Source organism: Ylistrum balloti, unplaced genomic scaffold, assembly GCF_031769215.1.
Source record: "Ylistrum balloti isolate Yb309-2 unplaced genomic scaffold, AGI_CSIRO_Ybal_v1 Utg370928, whole genome shotgun sequence".
Classification (NCBI taxonomy): Eukaryota; Metazoa; Mollusca; class Bivalvia; order Pectinida; family Pectinidae; genus Ylistrum; species Ylistrum balloti.
The window spans coordinates 510,744-536,983 of NW_026782525.1; the positions used below are offsets into that span (position 1 = coordinate 510,744).

The 26,240-nt window shown below is 35.7% G+C and overlaps 1 protein-coding gene across 1 annotated transcript; it reads right to left on the reverse strand.

The window, feature by feature from the left end:
• LOC132559529 (fatty acid synthase-like) lies at positions 1-25,146 on the reverse strand. Its single transcript, XM_060224155.1, has 28 exons — positions 24,912-25,146; positions 23,892-24,044; positions 23,194-23,367; positions 22,678-22,878; positions 22,470-22,592; positions 22,056-22,286; positions 21,056-21,489; positions 20,622-20,852; positions 19,814-20,003; positions 19,196-19,425; positions 18,637-18,938; positions 17,870-18,252; positions 17,277-17,525; positions 16,878-17,057; positions 14,320-15,586; positions 13,393-13,551; positions 12,910-13,186; positions 11,382-11,739; positions 9,100-9,222; positions 8,436-8,659; positions 7,931-8,269; positions 7,220-7,466; positions 6,745-6,990; positions 6,249-6,584; positions 5,816-5,934; positions 3,853-4,119; positions 2,304-2,549; positions 1-2,139 (listed from the first exon to the last, which is right to left on the reverse strand). The coding sequence occupies exons 1-28, from the start codon at positions 25,144-25,146 to the stop codon at positions 2,020-2,022; spliced, it is 7,644 nt and encodes a 2,547-aa protein (XP_060080138.1). The 3' UTR covers positions 1-2,019.
• Positions 25,147-26,240: the final 1,094 nt, after the last annotated feature.

Below are 26,240 nucleotides of genomic sequence, written 5' to 3' on the forward strand. Positions count from 1 at the left end.
AGTACAATAGAATCAATAGTAACTTATACAAAATAATACCCACAACAATGCAGTAGACATTTTATATTGTCTATACATCAAATGTATCATAATCTCACAAGCAAACTTCATATAATGGATTTCCTCAGTATTGGTGAACAACATGAAAAAGTCATCACTGGAATGTCTTTATAGCTATTCAAAATATTACAATTCAATATTACTACCAGCAACATCATATAACATTGTCCAATATGATCAATAGTAAATGTCAGCACGCATTTCATTTCAAACTACAGCCATCATACATAAATCATAAAGATTATGAAAATGGTAAAATATCATTCAGGTTTAAATCATTATACAGTATGAAGTCAGCAGTAGGTCAACATTAAAATATGATACCCCATAAAATCTCATATTTGCTGTATGTTTGTGGTATAATGATAATTTTACACAATATCAATAATCCCTACATTTCTTATGAAGATTCACATTTGTTTTGCAGTACTGCAATACTGTAGGTACACTTACATCGTCTCCTATTCAATTGTACTGGTTCACCTACATGAACTCCTATTCAATAGAAATGTAGGAACACCTACACCTACTCCTATCTAATAGCACTTTAGTACATGCACTATGTTTCTACCATCTTAACTTTCATGAAATCATGATAATACTGTAAAAGGTGACCAACTTATCATGAAACACAACCAATTAGAAGTATTTTGTTTTCTATAGAGGACGTCCATCCAAGCTTGCTTTATCAAATTACTAGTTTTTATTACAGTAAAAATTCCTTTTAAAAAGTAATACAAATGATGTGTGTAATGCAAATAAATAAAGTTACCATATTCACAGTAAAAAACACCCCTCCAGTGTGAAATATTGTAATCGTGTTATTACCAAATTCACAGTAAAAAACACCCATCCAGTGTGAAATGTTGTAATCGTGTTATTACCATATTCACAGTAAAAAACACTCCTCCAGTGTGAAATATTGTAATAGCGTTATCACCAAATTCACAGTAAAAAACACCCCTCCAGCGTGAAATGTTGTAAATAGTGTTATTACCAAATTCACATTAAAAAACACCCCTCCAGTGTGAAATATCGTAAATAGTGTAATTACCAAATTCACAGTAAAAAAAAAACACTCCTATTCATATCAACAGTAAATACAATCCAATGATCCCTAGAAAATGCTGCTCCATGAACTTAATATCTTCAAACATCATCAACAGGAATTTCAAAATATATACCTAACTACTTTTTAAATAGGTATCAAAACAAAACAAGTAACTCAATGCAAGGATATAAGCTCTAAGCTTGCTTTCACATCCCATAAGTATCATAATTATGTGTTAAATTGTTGAATATTTAATAAAAACATTGTTTAAATATAAGTTGGAATGTATACCCGGTAAATTGTTATAAAAATAGTATGGACACCTCAACAAGGGCAGAATATACCATAAAAATCCAAATGGACAAATAGGTATAAATCTCGAGTATCTATAGGTCATTGCTGTACATCTGTAAAAACCTAAAATCCAATCTGATGAAAACTAAAATGGAAGTCATCAGAACATTTTAACAATCATACAACCATTGTTGAGTAAGTGTCCAAATCAACAGCAAATGTCCGAAGTTGTCATGGAGAAGGATCTATGTAACCTACTATCAGAGAAGAATGATTGCTGGATAGTTTACAACACTGTTATTTGTTTTTGAATGATAATCAGGGAAATGAGTGTTTAAAATAAAACATATACAAGATTAGCTGTATAATGTCCCTTATTTATGACTCAGCTCTTTAATCTTCATTGTTTTACTTTCAACAGTGTGCCCTATGACAGAACTTTTAAAATGAGCTAGACACAAACACCATGCAGTTTTGCATCACCGAGATGAAGTCCATGAGATTGATATGATTCTACATTTATCTCTGTGATCCACAACAATCAATGCCAAAGCACAAGTTACAATGAAATTATTGCACAAAATTCAAAACTGCAGTTTATTATTGATGTCTTATTAGGCAGTTTTCTTGAATATTGATAGAATATGTCCAGCAGTGACCTTAGAGCCGTCCCCAACAATAAAACTGTTGTGGTCTCCCTCTACCTGGTGGATGTTGATTGTACCATCGCAAATCTGAAACAGCCAATGTTCAGGTCAAGTTATCATGAAAACAATACCAGTAACATATACAAACACTTCTATGTAGAGACACCTATCTGAAACAAACACAATGAGGAATTACCAACTAAATTAATCATTATTCTAATTATTGTAAAATAGCATCACTAAAATACTACCTCTGAGAGTCCATAGTCCTGCTCCAGAGGTCCCATGTCCCCAGCCCCTGCCTTCACCAGTGTCACATTCCCATGCAATTTCTTTGTGGGTTTGTACTGGTCAGATATCATCAGTCTCCGGTAAAAGGCCTCAGCTGCTATGTCTAGGTCAGCTGAACTCTTGAACAAGTCTAACTTTGATAATTTTTCCACAACAATTTTTAGACGTCCACTGAAGTCTGTTTGTTTCTCTATTTCTTGGGAAAGCTGAAATTTTTAGAATGAAATCAATATCAAACATGACAAAGTTGGCGAAATTTTGAAAAAAATTGTATACTGTTTACATTTCATCCAATCACAATCTGCAGATAATTCTAACAAGAGGATATGACATGCTTTTCACAGTAGTGACTGGAGTTGTAGCTGAATACTATTCATGAAGAGGAAATTCTTACCAGTCCAGACAAAGGTGACCTGTATTTTCCCCTTCTACACTAACACCTGGGTAGAATGGTCTCCTAAGGGAATTATCAATTTCTTACCCTGAACATGTGCAGGTCATTTATACTTTTACAACTATGAGGTTTAATTGCTTAACTCTAGGGTTGAGACAAGGGTATTCCCCATCAACACTGACAACAAATGACAGAGTCAACACTGACCACCAAGGACAAAGTCAACACTGACAACCTGTGACAGAGTCAACACTGACAACCAAGGACAGAGTCAACACTGACCACCAATGACAGACTCAACACTGACAACCAAGGACAGAGTCAACACTGACCACCAATGACAGACTCAACAGTGACCACCAATGACAGAGTCAACACTGACAACCAAGGACAGAGTCAACACTGACCACCAATGACAGACTCAACAGTGACCACCAATGACAGAGTCAACACTGACAACCAAGGACAGAGTCAACACTGACCACCAATGACAGTCAACAGTGACAACCTGTGACAGAGTCAACACTGACAACCAAGGACAGAGTCAACACTGACCACCAATGACAGACTCAACAGTGACCACCAATGACAGAGTCAACACTGACAACCAAGGACAGAGTCAACACTGACCACCAATGACAGTCAACAGTGACAACCAAGGACAGAGTCAACACTGACAACCTGTGACAGAGTCAACACTGACCATCATTATTCCACAAAATGATTCTATGTCAAAATTTATAAGATTCTTTCCATCTTTCACTTAGATGAGAACATTTTCTATCTAATGGTAATCACCTAGATTACATGACAAATTGCACCTAAAATCCAAAATGTTCTCTTGGGGAAAGTCATGAAGGTTTTTCTCAATCATATATTCTGGAGAGAGCCGATATTATGTTATGGGTTAGATGTTATATTGCTCCATTGTAGAGTGTATAGAATGGAGAAGAAAACCGTTTACAGGTACAATGATACAGGTATAATGCATCTATCAGGAAGGACTTTGTGTACAAATTCTGAAGTAAAGCATATATCTTAATACAGGTTTGTTCCTCTGTCATAAAATCTACATCAACCTAAACCCTTTATGTAATGATGAGATCTGTCCTTACCTGGCTTACACCTTCAGTGGTAAACTGTTGAACAAATGCACAGAGAACAGCAACCTCAGCCTGCTCCTGGCTCTGGATTGCCATCTTGTCTCGATAGGTTCCAATATGGGATGACACAAACTTGTGGGACCCATCCAACAAACAGAGAGACTCAACTATATCGTCTCCAAGTTTCTCCAACTGCAGTGTTATCTCTATGGCAACGCTGGTCCCAAAGGAATAGCCACACAGGTTATAAGGAGGTTTGGGCTGGACAGACTGCATCACCTGTAATTATGCAATTATTAAAAAATGTTCCAAGTAAGATATTCTCATCAAGGGTTTACAATGACACAAACACTCACATAAATAATGGGCATGTAAAATTTGGGTATGATATTTGTTGGAAAAATTTGCATAATTTTCATATATGTAAAAGTTGTAAAATTTATATTATAGTTTACCTGTATGTAGAAGTTTTATAGTTAAGATGATAGTTTACCTGTATGTAGAAGTTTTATAGTTAAGATGATAGTTTACCTGTATGTAGAAGTTTTATAGTTAAGATGATAGTTTACCTGTATGTAGAAGTTTTACAATTTAGATGATATTTTACCTGTATGTAGAAGTTTTATAGTTAAGATGATAGTTTACCTGTATGTAGAAGTTTTATAGTTAAGATGATAGTTTACCTGTATGTAGAAGTTTTATAGTTAAGATGATATTTTACCTGTATGTAGAAGTTTTACAATTTAGATGATATTTTACCTGTATGTAGAAGTTTTATAGTTTAGATGATATTTTACCTGTATGTAGAAGTTTTATAGTTAAGATGATAGTTTACCTGTATGTAGAAGATTTATAGTTAAGATGATAGTTTACCTGTATGTAGAAGTTTTATAGTTACGATGATAGTTTACCTGTATGTAGAAGTTTTACAATTTAGATGATTGTTTACCTGTATGTAGAAGTTTTACAATTTTGATGATTGTTTACCTGTATGTAGAAGTTTTATAGTTAAGATGATAGTTTACCTGTATGTAGAAGTTTTACAATTGAGATGATTGTTTACCTGTATGTAGAAGTTTTATAGTTAAGATGATAGTTTACCTGTATGTAGAAGTTTTATAGTTAAGATGATAGTTTACCTGTATGTAGAAGTTTTATAGTTAAGATGATTGTTTACCTGTATGTAGAAGTTTTACAATGTAGATGATTGTTTACCTGTATGTAGAAGTTTTACAATTTAGATGATTGTTTACCTGTATGTAGAAGTTTTATAGTTAAGATGATATTTTACCTGTATGTAGAAGTTTTACAATTTAGATGATTGTTTACCTGTATGTAGAAGTTTTATAGTTAAGATGATATTTTACCTGTATGTAGAAGTTTTACAATTTAGATGATTGTTTACCTGTATGTAGAAGTTTTACAATTTAGATGATTGTTTACCTGTATGTAGAAGTTTTATAGTTAAGATGATATTTTACCTGTATGTAGAAGTTTTACAATTTAGATGATTGTTTACCTGTATGTAGAAGTTTTACAATTTAGATGATTGTTTACCTGTATGTAGAAGTTTTATAGTTAAGATGATAGTTTACCTGTATGTAGAAGTTTTACAATTTAGATGATTGTTTACCTGTATGTAGAAGTTTTACAATTTAGATGATTGTTTACCTGTATGTAGAAGTTTTATAGTTAAGATGATATTTTACCTGTATGTAGAAGTTTTACAATTTAGATGATTGTTTACCTGTATGTAGAAGTTTTACAATTTAGATGATTGTTTACCTGTATGTAGAAGTTTTATAGTTAAGATGATATTTTACCTGTATGTAGAAGTTTTACAATTTAGATGATTGTTTACCTGTATGTAGAAGTTTTGCAATTTAGATGATTGTTTACCTGTATGTAGAAGTTTTATAGTTAAGATGATAGTTTACCTGTATGTAGAAGTTTTATAGTTAAGATGATATTTTACCTGTATGTAGAAGCTAGCCATGTCAGGGATACTATGAAGAGGGACATCCTTGGAGCATTGAAGACCATAGACAGGACAGCTGAGTTGGGAGGCTAATTCCCTCATACATTTCACACTTCCTGTTCATGTACAGTAAAATGTAAAACAGTTCCATTTAAACATTATCCTCAATAGTTTCAATATTTCAATATGACATTTACATCTGAATATAAATCTAATTCCCAGCATGCAAATATTGCATAGCCAATATTTTCTGTAACACTGTTTATCAAAGCTGATTGACAAAGTCAAAATTTTTGTTATATGTCACAACCCAATGAAGAATATTCATAAAAAAGGCAATTCATGGCGATAAATTTCGTTACAGTACTTCTGTTTTTCTTCATTCTATAAATTATCTTCGTAATAAAGAACCACAATAATTTTTCCTTACCTTCTAAAGGATGAACTATAAATAGCGGAGATTGACTATCATCTCCTACATTCAACCTCACTATGGTCTCCTGTGGCATAATCTGGTCCAAGTCATATCTTTCCAGGATTTGTTCAGTGAAGGCCTGTTCTGCCTTTTTGTCCCCAGTGGACTGGCTTTCCAGGTTATCTGATATAACCTGAAGTTTAGATACACTGAGTTGTCTAATTTCACGCATGGGTAATGTTAGGTCAAAATCTCGTTCCAGTGTTTGCTTGACCTCAACTCCCATCAGAGAATCTAGACCAAGGTCACCAAGGCTGGCATTAGAATCCAGAGTACTGCGATCCTTTACTCCTGTAATGTTATGAAGCCAAATTTTGAGCTTGTTATTCAAAATTTTCAATAACTGCATCATTATAAAATTATCAGATACTTTTACAGAAGAGTTTAATCTATTACCATATCTATTCAAAGTAACCTTTACTTTTAATCAGTTTTGAATATAAACACAAACCTAGAATATTGCAAATTGCATCCACCAAGTTTTTCTTGGAACTTTCACCTTTCGACCTCTGGTTAACTTTTTCAGCAAGTACAAAGCTGGACATGACGGGATGAGGTTGGTTGAGGAAGTTGTCCAGTGTACAGAGACAGGAGGCTATGCGTTGTGGCAGGGTACCACCAATCACAGTGTCATTGGTTCCCATGGTATCCAACACCACCCCTACATCTCCAATGGCTCCCCATTGTACTGCTAAGGCTGCAATTCCAACAGACATTACATCTTAATTCTTATAGTAATTGACCTAGGTTTCATGTATTTTCTGTAAATATGGTTAACATTAAATGACAATGGAATAAGTTTAACAGACTTCTTACAAATAAACCTGAGTCTGAAATCATAACTAATTAGCTTTCATCTTACCATCATCATGGCTCAATAGTGTGAGCAGAAATATATCGTAATTACTTTCCAATAAAAAAATTACCGGGAAAGCCATCACGTGTCCTCTGCTCACAAATCCTCTCCATTACTGAGTTAGCAAATCCATAGTTAGTTTGCCCAGCATTGCCCCGCCCACAACTGACAGATGAGAACACAACAAACCAATCCAGGCTTTCCTTACAGTGGTCTCTAGTCACCTTATCTAAATGCAAGGTGCCCTTAACTTTTGGTTGGCAGACAACATCAAAATCTCTCTGGCTCAAGTTTTCTAAAAAGCCATCTTTGAGCACCTGCAAACACATTTCACAATTTAAGATGAAGACTGGTTGTAATACATTGTACAGATTGCTTTCTTTACCTCAAAGTTGTTTCATTAATGGCCAATGGAATGTTGGTGGTTTTTTTATGTATATATGTAATTTATACAAGGAAAAATCAGCTAATTATTTGACAATCATGTTCTCTGATAACTTTTCATAAAACATCTGAGCAATAACTTCACAAAGTGACTGGGTAGTACTTATTGTTCCTGAAATAAACCCAGGGGACCACCATACAAATTCTAACTTGGGGGAGGTTTTATTACAACACAATGACACTTAATTCTACATATTTACTGGACATGGGCTGGATAAATAAGGCAGGTAGACTACACATTTGACATGATAAGTATAATACCCCTTGAACATTTCCTACCGAAGTCTTTCCACATCTATTTCTAAGTTTAGTTAAATTTTTGTCATATAGATATTACCATGGCTAAATGGAAGACTCCACCAACTTCTCTGATATTACAAGATTCTTTAATGAGAGACTGTGCACTGTGTTCTGTAGTTACATCTTCATTCGACACAACAATCTGAATTCCCTTCTTTTTCCACACTTGAAGTTTCCTAGCCTGATATCCGGTCTTGACCCCTGATCTAGAGGTCAAGATCAGATGTCTGGCACCTCTGTCAATCAACCACTGAGCCAATTCTAATCCAAAACCACCAAGTCCACCAGTGATGATGTAGGATTTGTGAGCATGGCAAGCAAACCTTGGGACTGCTTCCACTGATACAGAACATTGTTGGTCAGTTTCCTCCTGAATCTAGAAAATAACAGATGATGCAATCAAACTCTTCATTAACATCAACATAGATATTCAAATACTAAGTTATGATGTGGTACAATGTTAAATTTCCTTATGGAATATTTTAACAAGGAAGTAAAATTTTATCATTTTAAAGATTGTAGTAGAAGTTTTGACTATATACCTGGATGAGTACTTTGCCAATGTGTTTACCCTTGGCCATGTACCTGAAGGCACCCTCAAGGTCATCTCTCTCAAACACAGAGGAGGGGAGGGGCTGTACTGCCCCAGAATTCACTCCCTGGATCAGAAGTTCTGACACTAGTCTCCATTCTGGATTACCTTCCTCAAATAGAGCATCCAGCAAGATGCCATGGAAACTGATATTCTTCAGAAACACCGCCATGCCTGGAAATAAGATGGAAACAAGAAAACAAACGGGTTATCTCACTATTCCCAAAGACAGAAAGACATGACAATGAATGATAACATGTGTTAACATATGCCAGAACCATGTAGAGAAACAATACATTAGCTGAGTGTACATTTTTTATTTATATGGAGAATTCTTTTACATGCATTCTTTGTAAAATTGCTTCCATCTAAACATCCCACAAACATTAAATGCATCAGTATTTCAATCTTTAAAAAGAATATTCTTACATTTTTTTTTTACAATAATTATGGGGAGATTTAGATTTTTGGCATGGGATTTCAAGTATGTAGGTAAAAGAGAAAAAATAAGGTTTGGGTGAAGACTTGTTTCAATCAGACTAGGAACCAATACATGTATTTTGTTACAGCTCAGCCCCGGAACATTTCTGGTATGTTTCTGTTTATATTCTTACCCAGTGGATTATTTTTTGATAAGTCAAATTTGCCGATTTCCAGGAAGCGACCATGCTGGGCTAAAAGGCGAACACTTGCTTGTAGCTTTTCCTCAGCAAGCGAGTTCAATACCACATCAACACCTATAATGATTGTAATCAGTGAGATAACTGATCGTCACAAAGTACAACACCTATAATGATTGTAATAGTGAGAAAATAGATTGTCACAAAGTACAACACCTATAATGATTGTAATAGTGAGAAAATAGATTGTCACAAAGTACAACACCTATAATGATTGTAATAGTGAGAAAATAGAGTGTCACAAAGTACAACACCTATAATGATTGTAATCAGTGAGATAACTGATCGTCACAATGTACAACACCTATAATGATTGTAATAGTGAGAAAATAGATTGTTACAAAGTACAACACCTATAATGATTGTAATCAATGAGATAATTGATTGTCACAAAGTACAACACCTATAATGATTGTAATCAATAAGATAATTGATTGTCACAAAGTACAACACCTATAATGATTGTAATCAGTGAGATAACTGATCGTCACAAAGTACAACACCTATAATGATTGTAATAGTGAGAAAATAGAGTGTCACAAAGTACAACACCTATAATGATTGTAATGATTGTAATCACCTATAATGATTGTAAATGATTGTTACAAAGTACAACACCTATAATGATTGATTGTCTGATCGTCACAAAGTACAACACCTATAATGATTGTAATCAATGAGATAACTGATCGTCACAATGTACAACACCTATAATGATTGTAATAGTGAGATAATTGATTGTTACAAAGTACAACACCTATAATGATTGTAATCAATGAGATAATTGATTGTCACAAAGTACAACACCTATAATGATTGTAATCAATAAGATAATTGATTGTCACAAAGTACAACACCTATAATGATTGTAATCAGTGAGATAACTGATCGTCACAAAGTACAACACCTATAATGATTGTAATAGTAATGATTGTAATAGTGAGATAATTGATTGTCACAAAGTACAACACCTATAATGATTGTAATCAGTGAGATAACTGATCGTCACAAAGTACAACACCTATAATGATTGTAATCAATGAGATAATTGATTGTCACAATGTACAACACCTATAATGATTGTAATCAATAAGATAATTGATTGTCACAATGTACAACACCTATAATGATTGTAATCAATAAGATAATTGATTGTCACAATGCACAACACCTATAATGATTGTAATAGTGAGAAAATAGATTGTCACAAAGTACAACACCTATAATGATTGTAATAGTGAGATAATTGATTGTCACAAAGTACAACACCTATAATGATTGTAATCAATAAGATAATTGATTGTCACAAAGTACAACACCTATAATGATTGTAATCAATAAGATAATTGATTGTCACAATGTACAACACCTATAATGATTGTAATCAATAAGATAATTGATTGTCACAATGCACAACACCTATAATGATTGTAACCTATAATGATTGTAATAGTGAGATAATTGATTGTCACAATGTACAACACCTATAATGATTGTAATAGTGAGATAATTGATTGTCACAAAGTACAACACCTATAATGATTGTAATCAGTGAGATAATTGATCGTCACAAAGTACAACACCTATAATGATTGTAATAGTGAGAAAATAGAGTGTCACAAAGTACAACACCTATAATGATTGTAATCAATAAGATAATTGATTGTCACAAAGTACAACACCTATAATGATTGTAATCAGTGAGATAACTGATCGTCACAATGTACTGGACCAAGAAAATATATATATGATCCTAACATCTAACAACACATCTTTCATAACTAGACCTTGTATAGAAGTTATATTTCACAGCAAAAACAAATGACTTATGAAAACAACAGTATGTCTGTTACCATGTTTTTTGGTATGCTTGGAGGAATATTCTTGTAACATAACATATTTACAACATATATTCTGCCACACCATCCACAATAATGATGTATGCTTATTACTTGCACACTATTTTGCAAAACTTCAAATCATGCATACCAGTTTCATCAAAATCTGATGCATTTTTAATATTTTAGTGATTTGACATCCAAAAATTAAAAAGTAGAGAAATTAAAGGTGATGGATATTCATAAAATCCTGCAGCCCAAATTGCCCTGTAACAACCTATGTAGGTTCAACAGAAAATCTTTTGTAATGACATTTCCAATTACACTTATTTTATCATTCTTTGATTTTGAGCGCAGGAAACAATTAAGAACATTCACCTTTCCCTTGAGTGAGTCTGAGTATGGCTTTCTCAAATGATGTGTCACGTGAATAACAGATATGACTGTCTTGTAACTTAGGAAACCTAGACTTGAGGTAGGCTCTTTTCTCTGCTGTACCCACAGTAGTGAACACCTGACAACCATAATGAAGTGCGATGCTGATGGCCGCCTGGCCAACACCTCCACTTCCTGAGTGAATGAGCACACGATCACCTGATCTGATCCGACCTCGCACTACTAAAGCATAGAAGGCTGTTGTGTAGACAACAGGTACAGTGGCTGCCTCTTGTAGTGACCAGTGGTCTGGGACTGACCAAACAAAATTTGTATTGACATCTACCATAGTGGCCAAACCCTGTAATATATAAGACATAATATAAAGATTACTCCAAAGCTTGTCTTATCCTAAAACATAAATGCTAATTTCATTAAATATTACATGAAAATTCATTTAGTTTAAGAGATACATTTGAAGTAGGCACTGGGTACTGAACACAATAGTTTCCATAATGAACAAATCTGAAATGATAATTACAGTTACAGCCTAAATATAGAAAGGTCCAAGAGGGGGCCGAATCTATGACGATGCAGCAAAAAGAATCTTACTTCAAGTAAAAATCATACCCAGGTTTATGTCATAAGTTAAAGGGACTAAATGGTTAGATTGCATTATTTTTCCCTATGAGTGTGATTTCTGGCAAGCATTGTAATACTGTACTTAAAATTGGACTATTCACAAAATTAGTTCATCACATGACCTTACAGAACCTCATTTTAACCCGCAGAAAATAGAATCCATGGTAATTGTGGACACTTGTCATGTGGAATCAGAATAAGAGATTCACTTGAAAAAGCATGAATTGTATGATCTCTGGGAACAACCATCACACTTTATTTATTTCATTTATCTTCGCATATTTCAAATCATGAATGCTTTTCCTTTCTTTCCCAGTACTCTCAGTTAAGTGAGACTTCGGACCTCCGTTGCTTCGATTGGGAATCTGCCAACTTTGTTATGATTTCTAAATTTTGCCACATGGCGAATGCGCAAAGACATTGTTTACACTTACGGAACAATAATTATAATGAATTAGTGTTAGGTCACTCATATTTATTTTTTATTTTTTTTATGTTTTTAATAAAATGGTTGCCAAACTCTTAGATATTGAAATTAACTGAAAGTCCACAAATATTGACAGATATTTAAATCTCGTAATGCTTTTTATCAGTTATGAAATGAAAATCTAACCAATCAATCCTTTTATAGTCTCATAAAAGTTTAACAAAACCTATTTTATGAATTTGTGAGAGAAGGTTGTGTCCAAATGAAGACCTCGGCTATAATAACTACAGGTAATCTTTCAACAAATGTGCAAAATTTGTCCCTTGAAAGAAACCCATCAGAAAAATTTAGTAGATCATAGAAAAAGTATATAGCCACATTTTCAAAATTTTCTATACAGCATAATACGTCAACATAAAATTTGAAATATTATATGGTCTGAGCATTGAATTCTGACCATACCTTGGCCGGTAGAAGTCCCATCACTCGCCCTCCTTTGTCCTTCCCAGAAAATTCCATGCCAAGTATACAGTCCTGTGTGGCAAGGTCTCCAGGTAGAGCATCTGGTGGTAGTTTTCCTGTAGCTAACATGACATCACGGAAGTTCAAAGCAGAATAGTGGACACTGCAACAGGATGTCCCAGACTGACTGCTATCTGGGGGTGATTCTACCCAGCTGAGACTGGACAGGTCACCTCGGGTCAGCACATTCACAAAGGCTCTTGTACACGGTTTACATCTAGTCTCTGTAACATATGTAAAGTACATGCTGACATTTATCCTACTCAAATCTCACTCTCGAGTATTACGTTTCCTTACTCCTAACCAAACTATACTCCGGGATTGATCTCAATCTGGCCACTGACTACTCTCATTCATATTTTAAGGATGAGAATGAAAACAGAGGAGTAAACAATTAGAAGATATTTTCAGTTTGATATGAACTTTGCTGACTCACCTTTAGATGGTATATGTCTATACGACCCCCACATTCCATCCTTCCAAACATTCATCACCAAGTCTTTCTTGACCATGCTCTGAAACTCTGAACCATTAAACAGCCAGGCAAGGTCTTCAGGTTTGGAATCCATGTTGAATATACCCCTGTCAAAGTAAATAAAATGTAAATAAGTCTGTTTTCTGCCATTCTATTTTGTATAGGTAAGGAAATTATCTCAAATCTAACTTAATGGCATCAAAAAGGTACTATGGAATGCAAACATCTATGGAAAAAACGATGACCATCAAATGATAGTATAATCTGAAATAGCAGTATTGTTAAATAAACCTGTAGACAACCATCTGATGGTTGTATGGTTGAATCAACATGTGGACTTCCACCTGGTGGCAATATGGTTAAATAAACAGGTAAACAATCAACAGGTGTTCGTATTGTTTCAATAAACCTGTAGAAATCCACCAGGTGGCAGTTTGGTTGTATAAACCTGTAGAAAACTACCAGATGGCATTTTGGTTGTATAAACCTGTAGAAATCCACCAGGTGGCAGTTTGGTTGTATACACTGTAGAAAACTACCAGATGGCATTTTGGTTGTATAAACCTGTAGAAAACTACCAGGTGGCATTTTGGTGGTAGAAACCTGTAGAAAACCACAAGGTAGCATTTTGGTTGTAGAAACCTGTAGAAAAGCACAAGGTGGCATTTTGGTTGTAGAAACCTGTAGAAAAGCACAAGGTGGCATTTTGGTTGTAGAAACCTGTAGAAAAGCACAAGGTGGCATTTTGGTTGTATAAACCTGTAGAAAAGCACAAAGTAGAAAAGCACAAGGTGGCATTTTGGTTGTATAAACCTGTAGAAAACCACCAGGTGACTGCATAATAATGGTTTTAAATAAGTCATTACTGAACTTGCCTGATTCTTTCCCCTCCAGGTTCCTGTCTCAGACAATTGACCAGACCCAATATTCCACTACATCTTGTATCATTCACTGTCAGCCACAAGTTATTTCCCTTTGGCTGTTCCTGATACTCTGACACCTTTGTTTTCAATTTCTCCACCCAATCACAACTTGTTCCTTCAAGATTTAGAATTTCTTGTGATTTTGTTTCTTCGAAGTTCACTGCACACTTTCTCAGCAAAAACAAAGTAGATTGAAAATTGTCCGTTCTTTTAAACACAACTTCAAAGCCTTCCTCCCGAAACAAAGTTTCCCATTGGTTCTCATCCAGGTAATACACACACTTACGTAGTGGGGATTTACTTAGAACTTCAGAATGGTGCTGGCCAAGATATTCCATTGCAAAGGCTGGCAAAAAATTCAGTGTTGTTTCTTGTATCATAAGGAATCCATTTTCTTTGAGGAGATTAGACATATTTTTTATTGTCTCTGGTATGTTTGTGTGTTTGTGGAGGAAGTTTCTGGCAATCACCAGATGAGTATTCTTAAGGCTTTCAGGAGCACAAGTTTCTGCATTCCATTCAACATGTGAAACCTGGTCCTTTCTGTTTAGTAGTTCATCACTTTTCTCGAGTGCCTTAGAGCACATTGTGTAGTCAACATGTATTACAGGTTGAGTAGAGAGAAGGGACAGGACATCCTCTGACATATGGTGTCTTCCTGTACCTGTCAGTTCCACCACCTTCAATACAGATGACAACACATTCTCCACCACAATGTCTAAACAGGGCTTCAGTGTTGAAGCTGCTGACAAATTCTCCACCATCACATCTTTTGTACAATAGCAACTGTCCCAGCTATTGTAAACATTCTCTAAATTCCTGGAATATTGGTTGTCAGTCGGAATGCTGAAGACTTCCTGTAGTCTTGTTAGATTTTCAGCACCTGATTTTGATAACCAGACAGGAAGCTGACTCAAAATGTCTCTATTGGAACCAGTCTGAGAACACAACCCCTGTATTGTTTCTCTGTCCAGGTAGTTGTCATTGGCAAGTATCTTGGAAAGTTCATTATATACATAAGCATTACAAACGCTGCTGTATTCCACTAATTCATCACTAAGAGGTCTGCTCCTGGTGTAGGGAACAAACTTGAACTCTTCTAAAATTGGAGGTGACTGACTCTGATGACGGCGTTGGGCTACCGTCGCATGAAGACCATCTATTTCTACACCTCCTGCTACACAGGAATTTGTGCATTCATCCATCCAAATGCTTGTCACTGTGTAAAAAAGTAAACTTAATTAGATCTACAAAACGTATTGCTATTTTGATCCTAATGTATCCTTCAATGTTGTTAACATCACTATAACAGATACATACAGACAATAATCAGCCCTTCTCTACTGAACCCTATATATAAACTGTATATTGTTACCTGCCTGAATTAACTAGAACCCTATATAATTATTGTATCAAATTATATCCATTAATTCTTATTAATTTGAAGCCTGATTTAATTGACACTTCAGTGACCACACAGCTTATACAAATAAAGATAGGTGGGGAAAGTGTCCATCCAGATCTGAAAGAATGAAAGATTAGAAGCTGTCACGCTGTTGATGGACTGTTTGTCTTATGTCACGTAAATTATTATGGTAAGTGTAGACTTATCTAGAAGACTGTAGATTGTTATGTAGATGATTAAGTATAGACTTATCAAAGTTGGCTGTCTTGTGTCTGACTTGACCGGTATAGGCTTACCCAGGTGTCCATCTTGTGTCTGACTTGACCGGTATAGGCTTACCCAGGTGTCCATCTTGTGTTCGACTGACAGGTATAGGCTTACCCAGGTGTCCATCTTGTGTTTGACTGACAGGTATAGGCTTACCCATGTGTCCATCTGGTGTTCGACTGACAGGTATAGGCTTATCCAGGTGTCCATCTGGTGTTCGACTGACAGGTATAACCTTACCGAGGTGTCAGATAGATGGTTAAGTGTAGACTTAAGAGAGTGTCTGTCTTGTGGCAGATAACTGGTTAGGTGTAGACTTACCTAGGTGTCTGTCTTCTGTCCGAAAACTGGTTAGGTGTAGACTTGTCCAGGTGTCTGTCTTGTGTCAGATAACTGGTTAGATGTAGACTTGTCCAGGTGTCTGTCTTGTGTCAGATAACTGATTAGATGTAGACTTGTCCAGGTGTCTGTCTTGTGTCAGATAACTGGTTATGTGTAGACTGACCCAAGTGTCTGTCTTGTGGCAGGATAACTGGTTAGATGTAGACTTGTCCAGGTGTCTGTCTTGTGTCAGATAACTGGTTAGGTGTAAACTTACCAAGGTGTCTATCTTGTGTCAGATAACCAGTTAGGTGTAAACTTACCAAGGTGTCTGTCTTGTGTCAGATATATGGTTAAGTGTAGATTTGTCCAGGTGATTGTCTTGTGTAACAGACAGTTTAGTGTTGCATTACCTAGGTGTTTTTTGTGACCATCTTCAGTCGTAAAGATGGTTAGGTGTAGACTTACCTTGGTGGCCATCTTGTGTCAGATAGATGGTGATAAGGTTTCAACTTACCTTGGTGGCCATCTTGTGTCTGATATACAGAGCTATTCTGTACAACAGGATCTATAGCCAGAGATCGGATACGTGTGGGAAGGCGTAGTGCACCACCAGGCATATGCAGCACAGACATCTGTAACATGGTGTCTAGGTAAGAAACCCAGTTACCTGTCCACAGCAGCTGCCCCTCAGTACCTGTAACAGGTAATATGTACTATTTACATTTGCATTCGCCTGGGGTGCCACACCACTAACTGTTGTAGTGCTGTTATTTGGATAACAAAGTTCCAACTTTAACTGGTTTATATAATTCTTCTTATCATTAATGTCATATTAGTGTCAACAAACGCCCTTGAATTCAATTTTCATTAACATTAATTAAAGGAAAAATAATGTAATATAAATTACATATACCAGAAATGTCTGTTTGTAAGATTCCTCTAAAATCAGGTCCATAGTCATATCCTCTCAGTCTAAGTTCCTTGTAGACATCTGAGGAGGTAAGGACAGGGCCTGCCATTTTAAGGTCACGTGATGCATTTTCTTTCACTTGATTGGTCTCCTCCAGCATAGTCACTCGGCCACTTACAGTTAATGTTCCATTTTCACTTATTTCAAATTCACCAGTTGTCTCCATAACGGTTACATCAAGTTTTACTTTACCTGAAAAGAATATAATATTGTGAGAGGAGGAAAATAATGCATGCTCTTACAACATGGTGATAGTTGTAATGTTGAGATAGAGGGGCTACAATTTTACTCTGATGGAGAGCTCAAAGCTGTTCGTCTCCGATATATACATTCCATACAGCTAAGTATAAATCTGAGTACATAAGGTAGATCTAACGCTGCATTTCCACAAGATATATGCATGACTAGGTATATATATTTTATACAGGCAGAGATCAATTGTAATCTGATTGGAAGCTATTGACACATTACAGTTTTATTTGTTATAATCCCTAAACTCAGTACTATACAGACCACAAACAGACCCAATAACTAACCATTATCTGGTAAGATGGTAGCCTGGTGAATATTGATGTCCTCAAATAGGACAGGCATATCTTCATACATCTGTCCCTTCTGTTTGGCAAGAGTCTTCCACGCTAGCACCAGGTATCCTGTGGCAGGGAATAGGACACGCCCCTCAATCATGTGACCAACCAGGTAATTATCAGGTGATTCAGGGGAAATGTCAATATCAAAGCTGGCTCCTGACCTGCCACCACCAGCACCTGAGGAAAAGTCCTCTACCTTAGGTACATACCAGCTGGATGAGTGATCCCACTGTATCATAGGAGAAATCATCGGAGTACCTCGTGACACTGGGAACGACACTGTTGGGTACAACTTCAGAGGGTTAAAGTTGAGACCCTGTAGGTAACACCTTCAGAAAGAGATCAGAAGACCAATCACTATTAAACAAATACAAAATTCATGAAAGGAAAAATAAGTTGAATTGTTGAAATATGAGAAAGTATGCTGAGGTATATTTGAATTTTGAAAGGAAGGCTATTCTATGTCTGGTATTTTAACCATTAGTCATGTTACATCTTTGTGTTCCTTAATGTCTTGTATTTACTAATTAATATTTTTTATTATTATCTGAAAGTTCAATTATTTGTATGTATGGGAACCTCAAACAAAAAGATATGGTTAACTTTCACAGTACACTTTTAGGGAAAAAGAAGAGAAATTCAAAGAGACCTGACTTCATATGGTACTATAGAAGAGACCTGTAAAAAGATGGGATTATCAACATATAACATACCTTCCTAACATAGAGTAGAAATGTTCAGCATTGTTTGGATGTCCTCTTTTCATCAATCCAAGAATGCTACACTTTGACCCAAGTGACCTCTTTAGGATAGCTTGTAACAGGCAATGTGGGGCGACCTCGATAACAACAGCATTATCAGGAACATGCCTCAAAGCCTCCTGAAACAGCACTGGACTCACCAGGTTGTTGACATGATACTCTGCTGATGAATATTTGGCCAATTCTGTCCCCCAACGGTCTTCAGGAATGGATGAACTAATCCATGTGCTTCCTCGCTCCTTCGGTACAATCACCTGACAAGCACAGTGTGACAGTCATAGACAGTTGATTTGGCTTCTCAAAACTAAATTTTTTTTAGGAAGCATTGAGCCACAAGAAGGACTTATCTACATATACTTAAAATGATAAATACATTCCGCCTTTAATTTTGAAATGATTACATCTGTCACAGAGGATGATTGTGAATGTTTTCCATTGAGATAGAAAGTAAATTTTTGTGTTGTAAATTTCATTCCTATTTATTATAAATGGTAGTTAGAAATATTCTTACCCTTGATAGAGCTGATTTCAGAGAGCTTGCAATGTCTGCCATGTAATAGGAATGGAAGGCAACACCAGCTGTCTTCACCTCCTTAGCAAATATCTGTTTGGCTTTAAGCTCCTCAACAAATTGCTGGACAGCTTCGGCGGGTCCAGACACTGTGACTGTATCTACAGCATTATGACAGGCGGGAACAACTCCAGGCGGACACTGTTTCAAACACTCCTCCCAGCTCAGACCTGGTGGATATGCAAAGCAGATTTAATCAATCCATGTCTTGCCACCTACAATTTACCCCTTTCCTATCCATCCACAACTACCTTTTTCTCTATGATGTGAAGTTACCTCTAGTCCACTTTAATTTGGTTTCCTTCTGTCACCAGAAATAGTACTAAAACTATCATCCAAAGAACAAGTCATATTCCTTTATATTCCACGACAGCCAATTGAAGCTACTTTTTTCTCTCTTTTTTTTGTGTGGAGTTTATCACAATGGGGAGAACTACATGCACTTTCAAATCCCCCCAAAACAATTTTACCAAGAAATAAAACGAAAAAGAAAGACAATAATTTTGATTTCTTGCAGAAGGACTTGAGTTTTCTGTACAAACTGTATTTTATACATACCAACAGCTGCCATGCTTCCTGGTGGCAGTTTTGCTTCTTTGATACATCGTCCTCGCCAATATGCAGCTAGCACTGTTTCTTCAGCTGTCAGAGAACCATCTGCATAGCCACACCCCAACTCTCCAACAGAGTGACCCAATATACCATCAGGCTTTATTCCAATTTTGAACAGGAGATCTACAAGGGCAACCTGAAAAGTACACAAATGTAAACACATTTTTCTGTTCACATCTTTGTATAACATGAGGAAATATTTGAGATGAAAGGACTGACTATGTAGAACTATACTTTCAACTCCTCACTCCGGTAACACTAGCCAAGAACTAATACCTAGCTGTTTATTTTAACCCCTGAGGCAAAAATTTCAAAGAATTTCATCCTAGAATGAATGACCAAATTACAGTTAAGGTCCTTTAAATATTTCAATCTATTTTACCTTCAAAATTGTTTTAAGGTCATTTATTTATACAAACTTGATTTTTGAAAAGATAAAAGTTCTCATATCTTACTGGTTGTGATGAATGAACTTCTATTCTATACATGTTCATCAACCTGAAGGAAATGTTTCACAGAAAACATAAGTTTTGATATATCTTGTATCATGATTCAGTGCTTTTGGTTATCAAGAAAAAAAGATACCTCTAAATATTTCAAAACATTTGATCTGTTTGAAGTTGAAAATGGGTCAAGGTAGTTTACTGTAACAAACTGATGGCTCTTCATCCCAGAAAGATACCAACTCACTTTCATGGCTCTAAACCCATGAAATATTTCCATTCATATACTGTCTTAATTTTCATTTACTTACCTGAATAGCTGCGATTGCCACAAAGGAATTCAGGGTATCTTCGAACACACTTTCCTCTCCTTTCATAAGGAGATCATATAGACAAAGGCCGTAAGGACGCAACACTGCATCAGACTTCATGATAGAGTTTTTGAACAACTCCATTTTCATCATTTGGCGACCCATTCCGTGCCATTGTGTACCCATACCATCAAACACAAACCAAACAGGACGTTCTGAAGTATCACATGACTGCAAAAATACAATAAAAGATCAGAGCATACTGCAGATTGTAAACATTATTGTGTAGCTTAAGATTTGACACAACTACAATTTGCAAACAGAAATGACTGCTTTTTGGACAAAACATTAAATTTTTGAACAGCACTTCATGAGAATTGACCATGGGGAGGAATAGTAAAATGTATAATTTTATTGAAAAAGGAGGTTCAAACCTGGATTTCTTCTAGAATATTGTCTGTGTTGACTACACAGTAGCCTCTGTATTTGTGTCGTCCATTCTTTGCTGTTTCATTAAGCAGTGTGTGAAACTCCATATTGTTACTGTGCTCCTTGGCTTTTTCCATTACTGACCGCACACCATCTTCTGTGCGAGCAGAATACACAAACACTCGTGGACATTCATTACTACTGCTTGTGTTGTTTTCAGATTTTGTATTAGATTCTAATATGGCATGGACATTAGTGCCTCCAAATCCAAAAGAGTTTACCCCAACAAAACCACCATTCCACTGCTTGTTGTTGGTGACAACTTGTAAACGTCCATCCTGCAAACCTGGGATGTCTGTGTTTGGTGAATTGTAATGGAGGTTGGCAGGGAGGATACCTTCTTCCATACTAGCTATCACTTTAGCAACAGAGGCAAGGCCTAATATGAAAACAAAAACACACAATAATCAGAAAGGATATAAAAAAATGCAATTTTATACTTAATACCAAGAAGAGTCAATTCTTTCAGTACAAATTGAATTACTTTGTAAGTACTGACAGAGAGCCAATTTCCCACCATCTAGCTCATATAGGGAGTAATCACCTTGTTCTTTATAGAATAAATTTCTTTAACCCTGACCTGTTCTTTTCTCTGATTTGTAGTTTGACCCTTGACCCTTGAGCACCTACACCTCTGATGTCGCATTATAAAGACAATGTTTGATGAAGTATAAAATGTCTTGTAGGTACTCATCCACTATCCATCAATAATGTTACAGTGATCAATGTCATGAGAAAGTGATGCTAGCAACAATGTGTAGGTCTACTGATCATATAATGTTGTCAAAGTTACCTGGAGCTTGGTCTGTGTGACTGTTTGATTGTCTTGTCCCTTACAGAACACTTCTCAAGACATTGACAGATTTACCTGAAGCTGGTTCTATACAGAGTCAATGAAGAGTGAGGTGTCTCATTCCTACATTTCAACATCACAAACAGATTTACCTGAAGCTGGTTCTGCATGCCCCATATTAGATTTTACTGAGCCAATGGGGAGTGGAGTGTTGCGTCCATTACAAAATACATCAGTGATAGTGTTGAGTTCCTGGGGGTCTCCTGCCTTGGTGCCTGTACCATGAGCCTCCACATAGGCTACAGTGGAGGGAGGTACACATGCTTCACTGTATACAGCCTGTATAAGGGATTTCTGAATTACTCCTGATGGGAAAGTAATACCTGAAAACAATGCAGATCAGTTTATTATATAACAAAGGACATCTATGTTAACATGACAGAAAAGTACATATCTGACTCATTACTATGTTTAAATAGATACTGGACCAGATCTATATGGCTTGGAGTAATATCATAAATGATTAGAAAAGCAGTCATCAATTAAATAGGAAAAAGTGAACTGACCTTGATCTTTACCACCGTCACAGTTGGTTTTAGAATGAATAAGTCGACTGTACATGCGCAGGGCTGACTTCTCCTTCTGTAGATAAACTACCACTATACCCTCACTTCTACAGTAACCATTGCCTACAAAATATAAAACCTTCATCAGACAACACATTACAATACAAATTTGTCATTGGCTCTGTGATTGCTTATGAATATAATTTACCTTCAGCATCAAAGGATTTGCAGGTTCCCTCAGGAGAAAGCATGCCTAACTTCTGAAATTGTAATGATGTTAATGGCTTCAACACAAGACTGGATCCTCCAACGATCGCAGCTTCACATTGGCCAGTTCTGATGGCTTGTAATGCTTGGTCCAGAGCCAGAAGACTGGATGAGCAGGCTGTATCAACTGTGTGGCTTGGGCCTGAAACATGAAACATAAAAAAAAACCTGCTGAAGCACATAGCAAGAAACAGGGTTGATCTAAAATCACTCAACTATCATATGATTTCCATGCTTTACTATTAGGATAATTTTGTGTTACATTGTGACCTTGACCACAAATTTGAACTTATACAGTTTAAACATGTATCACAATTAGAAATTATGATGGCCAGATAATGTTTGTGTATGTATAATTATTCAGAGGTCTTTTAATAATGTACTGCATGTACAATTTGTATACGTGTATAACAGTTCTAGCACAGTCCTTGACACTGAAATGTTAACAGATACAAACCTTTGAAATCAAAGAAGAATGACAGTCTGTTAGCAAACATGGACCTAGTACAACCTGTCATACTGTAGCCCTGTATTGTCTCCGGGTCTGATGACACAGCGTCATGGAATTCTGATACACTGGCACCTATAAATACCCCTGTCTTGGTTCCTCGTACACTGACGGGATCCACACCTATCAGGGGAAACAATTCATATTAACATTCCACTTACTTCACATTTCATATCCATCTCCTTAAAAACTGAATCCCTGTCTAAATCACATAAGACGGCAAATTTAAAGAATTATGTAATGCTTTCAATATTGTCATACAAATTTCACGTCAGATGGGTAACAAAACATGTACATAATATAGGGAATAAGACATTGTAACAAAGATTTAATACTGAATCAAGGGAAAGTTTGATTCAGATCCAAAGGAAACCACAAAACAAGAGGTATATAGGGTCTGTATCATTCACCTGGTTTAGTTTGCTGAAATTGCTTCAACTAAACTATATGAAAAGCATTCACCTTTCTATTTCCTCTATTTGGCCTGCCCCTCTGCCTCTGCCAGATGAGCTAAAAGTCATATGCACAACAGAGACCTAGACCAGTGTCCTTAAATCAAGAAGAGAACTTGTATTTTTGTACACGGTTTCAATTACTTTATTCTTTTTTTAAATCTCTGCATTTATGGTATTAACAAAAGCTCTCACCTGAATCACAAATGGCTTCATATGTGACCTCAAGTAACATCCTCAGCTGAGGATCCATTACATCTGCTTGTTTAGGACTGACACCAAAAAACAATGCATCAAACTTGCTCAAATCTACCAGTTTTCCATTTCTCTTGGGTAATCCATACAACCCTACAAATGATTATTAAAAAAATGAATAGAATTTAAAATTAGAAATGACTAACAACTTGTGGACAAAGCTGAAAATAAATTTGAATTTAGCTTACCAATAAAAATCCAAAGATAAACATCAACTGGGTTCATGTACATGTAGTTAATTATAGTTAATTGTATAAACCATCCTAAATGCCTAAACAGCAACATACTGTTTAAAATTTTGTAAAATGCTAGCATACCTTTGTCTCGAAATAAGACCCAAGGTAATATCTCAGGATTTGATAATATTTGTTATCACATCAGATAGGATGACATTTAAAAATAATGCCAGGCATAGGTTAACACAGGCTGATTCATCTGTACCAAACAAAATCTAGCCATCTCTATATCCTTATTATCATCAACCATAGGTTAACACAGGCTGATTCATCTGTACCAAACAAAATCTAGCCATCTCTACATCCTTATTATCATCAGCCATAGGTTAACACAGGCTGATTCATCTGTACCAAACAAAATCTAGCCATCTCTATATCCTTATTATCATCAGCCATAGGTTAACACAGGCTGATTCATCTGTACCAAACAAAATCTAGCCATCTCTACATCCTTATTATCATCAGCCATAGGTTAACACAGGCTGATTCATCTGTACCAAACAAAATCTAGCCATCTCTATATCCTTATTATCATCAGCCATAGATTAACACAGGCTGATTCATCTGTACCAAACAAAATATTTCTATAACTTTATCTTTACTATGGTCAGGCATAGATTCACACTAATTGATTTAACTGTACCAAATGAAATCTTTCCATCTCTATGTAAATGAATTGTTAGATTTATCTTTCCTTGTTTCTTTATTTCTCTTTTTCTTTTACCTGGTTTCCAACGTCTCTCATCTTCTGTTACCATGTCAATCCCATTCAAAAGATTTTGTTTAAATTCCTCCATGTTTCTGGATTCTGGTAAGCGACATGATATCCCACTTATGACCACAGATGTTGATGATTCAGTGTCACATCTATCTATGTTGTTGAGTGAATCTCCCATCACAAGGCCCTGGGATGTCCCACTGTCTATGGGCAGAGGGCTATCTAGTAGTCTGGCAGGCATTTTTATACCAATAGGTCCTCCAACATCAAATATATCCCTACCTTATGTGTCCTTTTAAAACAAAGGGAAAAAATATTATCACTGCTATTATTCCATTCAATTTGTGGGAATACATGAATAAGTTCTGTAAAACACTATCCTGGTTCCAGGAACATGTACACTGATCACTTTAGAGTAATTAACACAGATGTGCATAGGAATTTCAATTAATTACAACTTGTGGTTACTTCAAATGGAGGTGTCATATGCTCAAATAGTAACTCATATCCTATGTAACGTAAATAACCTAATATATATCAGTATCAAAACAGTTGTCTTATTTTCATAAATCACTTGTAAATTTTTATTTTCTTTTTTTTCTAATTATCAAACAAAGTACACAAACCAAAGGATTCGATAAAAATATACTATACAAACAGAGTGATAAGTGATAAGTCGAAGTAACGTCGAATATTCTACTCATAATACCAAGATAGCAGTGATATTAGACAGGTGAAAACTGGAATTCACACCAGATATAAGTGTACCCAGGGCTCTCACATCCCAGATAGGTAAAAACAGGAATTTACATGTGTACCAGAAAAGCTGTTAATCTTAGATAGGTAAAAACAGGAATTTACATCAGATATAGTGTACCAGAAAAGCTGTGAAGATAGGTAAAAACAGGAATTTACATGTGTACCAGAAAAAATCTTAGATAGGTAAAAACTGGAATTTACATCAGATATAGGTGTACCAGAAAAGCTGTTAATCTTAGATAGGTAAAAACAGGAATTTACATCAGATATAGGTGTACCAGAAAAGCTGTTAATCTTAGATAGGTAAAAACAGGAATTTACATCAGATATAGGTGTACCAGAAAAGCTGTTAATCTTAGATAGGTAAAAACAGGAATTTACATCAGATATAGGTGTACCAGAAAAGCTGTTAATCTTAGATAGGTAAAAACAGGAATTTACATCAGATATAAGTGTACCAGAAAAGCTGTTAATCTTAGATAGGTAAAAACAGGAATTTACACCAGATGTAAGTGTACCAGAAAAGCTGTGAATCTTAGATAGGTAAAAACAGGAATTTACATCAGATGTAAGTGT